Source organism: Sinocyclocheilus rhinocerous, unplaced genomic scaffold (genome assembly GCF_001515625.1).
Source record: "Sinocyclocheilus rhinocerous isolate Xijiao unplaced genomic scaffold, SAMN03320098_v1.1 scaffold1862, whole genome shotgun sequence".
In the NCBI taxonomy this organism is placed as follows: domain Eukaryota; kingdom Metazoa; phylum Chordata; class Actinopteri; order Cypriniformes; family Cyprinidae; genus Sinocyclocheilus; species Sinocyclocheilus rhinocerous.
The window spans coordinates 196,916-205,979 of NW_015653470.1; the positions used below are offsets into that span (position 1 = coordinate 196,916).

Here is a 9,064-nt window from a genome sequence, read left to right on the forward strand (position 1 = left end):
GGATGGATGGATGGATAGATGGATGGATGGATAGATAGATAGATAGATGATAGATGAATGGATGGATGGATGGATGGATGGAGCATTTTATGTCAAGTAAAGAATTTTTATGGTTTTGTAGTTAAATATAATAATCCTGCTTCAAGTTAAACTAAGCACAAATGAGAAATAAAATGGGCTGAATTTATTTTAATTCACTTAATGTTTCTTTTATTTCAAGTAATGAAAACTTTTTTTTTATGGTTCTATTTTTAGTGAACCGTGGTTCATCTCTAAAGATTTTTAATACTCAGTGGTTTTAAATCAATTAAACCGTTTTGCTCGTCTTGTAGGAAATTGCATCAATTCTCAGAGAGCTGCGGCGAGTCCAGAAACAGCTGGAAGGTCAGTAGATCCAAACGTTCCTCCTCTCTTACCGGGGCACACACTCTCAGGAAAAAAGGTACAAAAGCTGTCACTGAGGCGGTACCTTTTCAAAAGGCACATTTTGTACCTAAAGAGTCCATATGTGACCCTGGAGCACAAAACCAGTCATAAGGGTCAATGAAAACTGGTTAATTTTAAGCTTTTTTTGCGCTATTTTCATCTTCCGGGTTTAAAATCTACATCGTGTTGACGTCACAATTTGTGGCGTGTGGCAGTGGACTAATAGTACATCGATGACGCGTCGGTGTCTATTAAATTATTCATGAGACTGCGTGTTCTTATCCAATGAGAAGCCGCTTCGCTTAATTATTCACAGCAGCATGTGTTGATTTGCTGTGACAGTCGCTTCAGAGTCTGTGAGATCGCACACATTAACTGAGAGAAACGTTCATTGATGGAAGAAGAATGTTTGTTTTTGATTTGTAATAAGAGTTCGACACAAACGCGATTCATTCACTTGGTGAGCATAACTGTTTTTACAGCTCTGTGACACAGAATAAACCTTAAAAAGTTCTCAGAGGTGCAACAGCTTTTGTGCTCCAGGGTCACATATTAGTACCTAAAAGGTACAAAAGTGTACCTTTTGAAAAAGTGACAGCTTTTGTACCTTTTTTCCTGAGAGAGAGTCTGTCTGATATTGAACCTCACTCGTGTGTCTCTCAGTCATCAACACTGTCATCGATCCTCGAGGAAACCCTCGTCTCAGCCGCACGCTTGCTTCCGCCGGGGTCCGCAGTTCCAGAGCCGCGTCCCATCGAGGCGGCGGAGCGACGCCGAGCAGCCGGCGCATGGTCAGGAGCACAGACCGAGAGAGTTCACTGGTGTGACGAGCCTGTCCCAGAAATCATCACTAGTCACTTTGATATGATAATAAATATAAAAAATATAACTGAAATAAAATACAAAATACAACTGATATAAAATATAAAAAGAAAATTAGTTATTTAATTTTAGCTATTTGCCAAGGCAACATTTCTTATTTTCATTTAGTTTAATTTGATGTATTAAAATAACTAAAAGCAAAAGTAAAGCTGAAATAAAATTAATAAAGATAACTATATAGACGTATTAAAAAAAAAAAAAAAAAAAACAAAAAAATTATTAAAACTTTAAATATAAAATGAAAACAAAAATATATAAATAAAAATTAATCGAAACTATTAATAAAAACTATAACAGTATCTCGATACTATAATTATTTTACTGGAATTATTTTTTTTATTATTTTACAAATATTTGTAACTCAAATCGAGACAAAAATTCTAAATAGGAAATCTTTTTTTTTTCAGTGTTATTTTAATAAGATATCACTGACGTGAAAATGCACTGCAAAAATTGATTATTGCTTTTCCAGTGCAGATATCTAAACAAGCAAAAAGACGTAAGATATTAACTCTTGTTTTCCAGAAAACAAATCAAAATTAAGTTAATTTAAGCTTTAAAACAAGAAAAGAAATCTGATAATTGGGTCAGAAAAACACACTTAATTCAGAAGGAAAACAAGATAATTTTTCTGACTCCATTGGCAGATATTATTCTTGTTTTAAGCTTTAAACTCACTTTATTTAATGAATGAATTAATGAATTTATTTTAGAAAATGAGACCGTATCTTATACCGTTTAGCATCTTGAAGAACTGCGTCTTGGTGTCAGGATGTTTAGATATTTGCACTGGAAAACAATACAAAAATACTGAAGAAGAACATCATTTTTTGCAGTCTGTCAGTCTGTCTTTGATCACAAGTCGGTATAAACCGGTGAACGTTCTGCCTGACTCGTTATTTTCCTCGAGTTAAACACTCCTGGACGTCCATATAAAGCTGAAGTAAACATCATGTGTAAATGAAGCTCTGATAATTAATGCTTGCGCAAGCATAATGCACTGAAGCTCTGATCAGTCGTATTTCTGCTGAAATGAAACTGAAGTTATGCTGTTACTCCGAGGAGTCGGGAGTTTCTGACACAACATCTCTTGTTTGGACAAACATCAGTGCACTGAATGAGGTATGTAATATTAATATTATACAGCATGCAAACAGTATATTATAGTGTAATATACAGTATCTGAGCGCTGAGATGCGATGGCTTTCAGTTGCTCTTTCTGTAACATGCCTCATGTAAATCTTTTAATGCTGATGTGCACAAAAATACTTTATAAACCTGTATTTTAAATTTAGGCATTTATTTATACACCGTAAAAAAAAAAGTAAATAAAACAAAGATGTTTTAGAAAATACTGTTTAAAGTCTTTCTATTTCAGAATTACGTGTTTAATTAATGTGTTGCGGTTTCATTTCAGAGTTAAAATGTATTTAAAGTGAATCATATACAATTTTTTTTTTTTTCGAAATTTTTATTTATATTATTTTTATTTATTTATTCGTGTTTTGTTTTCTATTTATCCGTTTAATAATTTCCTGTAGATTTTTCATAAAGCCAGTTTTTGGTCAGTTAAGTAAATATGACAAAAGATGTGATCTACAGATGTCTGAAAGCCCCTTTAAATATATTAGACAAGTGTTGAAGTGACAAAAACAGAAATGAAAAGCGAATGAGGAACTAATGAGACTATTTAAGAATATTTCCCTTTGTGTGTCACAAGAGAAATCATCAGCACCTGCTTCAACATGCCAGCGTGAGTCCTCTGCTGTTTCACACACACTCTGCTTTCTGTCGATTCATTACAAGATTCAGTGATAAATGCTTGCTTTCAGATCTTCACGGTTGCTGGACGGTCATGAACTGACGTCTCCGTATAAGAGTCTACATGACAGCTATGTGTCCAATCGCAGGGTGAGCTTGACTCTTTCAGAGCGTCTCGTCGGAGGTTTTCTATCTAGTGATGATTTTGTGCTCGCAGGACTCCAAGTGTCCCGTCTCGGCTCTGCTGGCCGCTGGATGTCTGCTGGTTTTGGGGATTTTATTAGCCGTGGCTGTAATAGAGACGTTAAAGAATGAGGATCGGATCCACGAGGCTCTGAATCCTCCTCAGACACCGCCGTGCTGTAATCAAAGCGGCCCTATCGAGCAGAGCAGGTGAGCACACTTCCTGTTTTCATGCTTTCGCTTCCTGCCTGAAGAACTGCGTCTTGGTGTCAGGATGTTTAGATATTTGCACTGGAAAACAATACAAAAATACTGAAGAAGAACATCATTTTTTGCAGTCTGTCAGTCTGTCTTTGATCACAAGTCGGTATAAACCGGTGAACGTTCTGCCTGACTCGTTATTTTCCTCGAGTTAAACACTCCTGGACGTCCATATAAAGCTGAAGTAAACATCATGTGTAAATGAAGCTCTGATAATTAATGCTTGCGCAAGCATAATGCACTGAAGCTCTGATCAGTCGTATTTCTGCTGAAATGAAACTGAAGTTATGCTGTTACTCCGAGGAGTCGGGAGTTTCTGACACAACATCTCTTGTTTGGACAAACATCAGTGCACTGAATGAGGTATGTAATATTAATATTATACAGCATGCAAACAGTATATTATAGTGTAATATACAGTATCTGAGCGCTGAGATGCGATGGCTTTCAGTTGCTCTTTCTGTAACATGCCTCATGTAAATCTTTTAATGCTGATGTGCACAAAAATACTTTATAAACCTGTATTTTAAATTTAGGCATTTATTTATACACCGTAAAAAAAGTAAATAAAACAAAGATGTTTTAGAAAATACTGTTTAAAGTCTTTCTATTTCAGAATTACGTGTTTAATTAATGTGTTGCGGTTTCATTTCAGAGTTAAAATGTATTTAAAGTGAATCATATACAATTTTTTTTTTTTTCGGTGTAGTTTATTAATAAACACTGTTTTAAAATCTCTGCATTCAGTTCACAGAAGATCCAAGTCTGTAATCAAAATGTTATTATAAAAGTTTGTAATCCTCCGTATGCATTTTTACCATTTGCTTTCATAAACCTTCATATTTAAAAAAAATAATAATAATTTTTTGATGCCTACTTGTTTTAAAGTTTAGTTACTAGTAACTAGAACCTTATGTTGTAAATGGATCTGATTATCTTAATTCACAGTAGTTATTAGTTTAGCACAGATGCAATTTATTTATTTTTCCATCTTTATTTTTTATTTATTTACATTTATTTTTTATATTTTTTATTTATTATTTGTATTAATATTGACTTATTTTTACTTATTTTCTAAGAATAATGTTTTACTGTTTTTCATTTTTATTTGTTATTTGTATTAATATTGATTTATTTTTATTTACTTTTTATTTTTATTTACTTATTTTCTAAGAATTATTTATACTGTGAGGCTCTGAATCCTCCTCAGACACCGCCGTGCTGTAATCAAAGCGGCCCTATCGAGCAGAGCAGGTGAGCACACTTCCTGTTTTCATGCTTTCGCCTCCAAGTGTCCCGTCTCGGCTCTGCTGGCCGCTGGATGTCTGCTGGTTTTGGGGATTTTATTAGCCGTGGCTGTAATAGAGACGTTAAAGAATGAGGATCGGATCCACGAGGCTCTGAATCCTCCTCAGACACCGCCGTGCTGTAATCAAAGCGGCCCCATCGAGCAGAGCAGGTGAGCACACTTCCTGTTTTCATGCTTTCACTTCCTGCCACCTTCAGCACTTCTGCGCCACAGTTTGAGTTTAAGACCAGCTTCTGTTTGGATTACATGGAGAGCTGACCTTTAGTTTACATGCAATTTCATTAAAAAAATAAGAATAAAACCGACTTCCCCGTGGAATTTCTTTCTCTTTTTAAAAAGTTCAAGTCGTCGCATTTCTTAGACATGCATCTGAATGCTTTCGATTCATATAAACCCAAAAAATCCTGGCAAAAGTGATATTCAAACAATGATTTAAATTAGATTGATTTATTTCTGCTGAGCTTTGCTAGGCATAAAATTAGTTCAATTTAAACCAAAGCAAATGCAACTGCTTTGACATTTACAGAAGTGTTGTAAAAGTCATACTTTTGAATTATTGTATTGAAATACTTCACATTTTTTCTGAACTCATAATATGTACATTTAAAGATTACCCAGCTCAGCTCAATTCTATAACGGATTGAAATATTTTTTAGTGCCACACAATGGAATTGAAATTTTTTTTAATCTTAATTATTTATTTATTTGACAAATTCAGTGTTGGTTAGTGTATAGGATTCAATAGGCTTTTGATACAGTGCTATTTTTGTATCATTGATATACTATTATAGTTTTTGTTAATATTTTGAGTTAGTTTGTATTTTTTTATTTTGTCTTCATTTCGTTTTCAGTCAAAGTTTAGTTATTTTGTTGTGTGTTTTTGTCATCTTTTTTTTACATTTTATTTTAGTTATGTTGTACTCCAAATTCAACTAAACAAAAATGCGAAGTGTCTCTTGGAAACTAGTTGAAATAAAAATAAAATTATGATTTTAATATTTATATTTTTTAATTAATTAAATTCCTCACATATATTCTAAATTGATATGTACACTATTTAAAGAAATATATTGTATAGTGTATATATACACACTGTTATTTTAATATAATTGATATAATATTATAGGTTTTGTTAATATATTTTGAATTACTTTTATTGTCTGTTTTCATTTTAATTTCAGTCAAAGTTTTAGTAATTTTGTTGTGTTTTTGTCGTGTATATATATATATATATATATAATAAAAATGCAAATTGATGATATTTGTGAGATGATAACTGCATGGCAGTTGCTGAATTAAACATGCACTGCAGTCTGAAACATTTATTATTGCACACTGGCTGCATGCATAAACGTGATGAATGATGCATTCACAAATAAACTGTACGAGCCACTGCAGTGATGCTCTGTGTGATTCTGACATTGATGTTCATGTGCATTCTCTCATTCTGACAGGAGGTGAAGGTCACATGACTGTCAGGACTCTCAGCAGCTGTAGTGTAGTACAGAGTTTCACTGCAGCGTGATCTACATGACTGCTAGACGCTTCTTAGCATATTTTTCATGCAGCTGGATTAAAAATCCAAAATATGGCACTCGCTGAATTAAACATGCATTATAATGAAATCTTGTGACAACACTGGAGTCTAAAACATGTTACACATGCATAAACTGTGCATGCATAAAGATGCAAGATGCATTCACAAATAAACCTCAGTTCTCATCTGTATGTCAAGTCAAGTCAAGTCACCTTTATTTATATAGCGCTTTTAACAATACAGATTGTGTCAAAGCAACTGTACAATTTGACAAATTCAGTGTTGGTTAGTGTATAGGATTCAATAGGCTTTTGATACAGTGCTATTTTTGTATCATTGATATACTATTATAGTTTTTGTTAATATTTTGAGTTAGTTTGTATTTTTTTATTTTGTCTTCATTTCGTTTTCAGTCAAAGTTTAGTTATTTTGTTGTGTGTTTTTGTCATCTTTTTTTTACATTTTATTTTAGTTATGTTGTACTCCAAATTCAACTAAACAAAAATGCGAAGTGTCTCTTGGAAACTAGTTGAAATAAAAATAAAATTATGATTTTAATATTTATATTTTTTAATTAATTAAATTCCTCACATATATTCTAAATTGATATGTACACTATTTAAAGAAATATATTGTATAGTGTATATATACACACTGTTATTTTAATATAATTGATATAATATTATAGGTTTTATTAATATATTTTGAATTACTTTTATTGTCTGTTTTCATTTTAATTTCAGTCAAAGTTTTAGTAATTTTGTTGTGTTTTTGTCATGTATATATATATATATATATATAGACTAATCAAAAATGTGAAGTGTTTTTTGGGAACTACTTGAAATAAGAATCTAATAATGAACAGGGATGGGCAGTATTTCAGATACATGTATTTAAAATAAGTATTTGAACTACAAAATACCTTTTTTGTATTTTAAAGCCTTTGAAAAAAAATAGAATGTAATTTGCATTTAAGTACATTTTTCCACACAGTATTTTGTATTTGTATTTAAAATATATTTTTATGTATTTGTGCCCATTTCTGATTATGAATTTAGTTTTTATACTTTTGAATTATTTAAATACCTCACATTTATTCTAAGTTCATAATGTGAACACAATTTAAAGTTTACTGAGTTCAATTTAATGGAAATTTGTTTTTCAGATGAAATATTTATAACAGACTGAAATATTTTTGAATGCCACAATAGAATTGAACATTCTTGGTGAATATTCATTCATTCCCTCATTCATTCACTTGTTCATTCATTAATTCATTCACTCATTCCCTCATTCATTCATTCCCTCATTCATTCACTCGTTCATTCATTCCCTCATTCATTCACTCGTTCATTCATTCGTTCACTAATTCATTCATTCACTCGTTCATTCATTCATTCACTCATTCATTCATTCATTTGTTCATTCATTAATTCATTCATTCATTCGTTCACTCATTCATTCATTTATTCGTTCAGTAATTCATTCATTCATTCATTCACTTGTTCGTTCATTAATTCGTTCACTCATTCACTAATTAATTCATTCATTCACTCGTTCATTCATTCATTCACTAATTCATTCATTCACTCATTCACTCACTCGTTCATTCATTCACTCACTCATTCGTTCACTAATTCATACATTCGTTTGTTCATTTATTCATTCATTCACTCACTCATTCATTCACTCGCTCGCTCGCTCGCTCGTTCGTTCGTTTATTTATTTATTTATTTTTAGGCATCATTGATATTTATAATTCATAGCATATTTTTCTGAAATATATACATATGCATGTGTGTGTATTTATATATACATAATAAATACACACAGTACACACACATATATTGAGTAAACAAAAGCTTTTATTTTGGATGCGATTAATCGCGATTAATCGTTTGACAGCACTAAAAAAAGAATGGTGTATATTTAGGCCAAAGTGGGTGAAGATAAAAATCATTGTCATTATTTTATCTGTTATTAAAAAATGAGAACAAAGATGCACATTACAAATACACATAATATACAAATAAAACAAACTAGATTGATTCCTATCAAAGCAACTGTATTAAAGTTTTTCAGTCAAGAGTAGTGAGTGATTTTTCTCTTTGTGTTTTGGTGTTTTATTAACATTAAAGGAATAATTCACCCAAAAATAAAAATAGTGCTTTATTTTTATACCATCATTTACTCGCTCAAAAGTTGTTTTACATTTTTATCGTCCACGATCAAAAATCGTCATATCGCACACCCCTCACTGCAATACGATGCATGTGAAAGTATTGCTGTTTTTGAAGCATGGTTTCTTGTTTCTCAGGGCAGAGAGATTTTAGAAGAGTTCAAGGCTTTACCGTCCAGAAACGTGTCTGTGCGCGTCGTCACCAGCATCCCCACTTTAGCTCCCAATTCAACCGACCTGAAAGCCCTCAAAGAACAAGGTCAGGAATGATGCAGCCTTATGTTTCATTTGATTTGATTTGACCAACTTCAGACTAGTTTCAAATATTTCTACTCTTAATTATCTACCGAAAATATTCCAGACATTTTCCTCAAGTCCTAACTAGTGTCGTTTGAGCATTATTTGTATACCGTTAAAGATTTTATTAATATTTTGAATTAGCTTTTATTTATTCTTTATTTTTAGTTTTCATTTTAAATATTAGTTTCATTTTTAGTAATTTTGTTATGTGCTTTTGTCATTTTTT

General features: G+C 32.0%; 2 protein-coding genes across 6 annotated transcripts in view; both read left to right on the forward strand.

Annotated features, from left to right (window-relative positions):
* LOC107716056 (centrosomal protein of 170 kDa protein B-like) overlaps positions 1-1,289 on the forward strand; it is a 36,681-nt gene extending 35,392 nt beyond the window's left edge. For 4 of the 5 annotated variants that reach the window (XM_016522379.1, XM_016522376.1, XM_016522380.1 and 1 more), the window contains 2 exons: positions 333-384; positions 1,090-1,289. In XM_016522379.1, the coding sequence (XP_016377865.1) occupies positions 333-384; positions 1,090-1,253 (216 nt within the window). In that variant the 3' untranslated portion in view covers positions 1,254-1,289. Of the gene's footprint in view, positions 1-332; positions 443-1,089 lie in introns of all 5 variants that reach the window. The other variant, XR_001637161.1, reaches the window with a different exon arrangement.
* A 1,548-nt stretch (positions 1,290-2,837) lies between these two features.
* The window catches only part of pld4 (phospholipase D family member 4), a 15,304-nt gene continuing 9,077 nt past the window's right edge, over positions 2,838-9,064 (forward strand). The window contains exons 1-5 of the mRNA XM_016522362.1: positions 2,838-3,061; positions 3,141-3,219; positions 3,287-3,462; positions 4,724-4,941; positions 8,570-8,797. Of these exons, the coding sequence (XP_016377848.1) occupies positions 3,054-3,061; positions 3,141-3,219; positions 3,287-3,462; positions 4,724-4,941; positions 8,570-8,797 (709 nt within the window). The 5' untranslated portion in view covers positions 2,838-3,053. The remainder of the gene's footprint in view (positions 3,062-3,140; positions 3,220-3,286; positions 3,463-4,723; positions 4,942-8,569; positions 8,798-9,064) is intronic.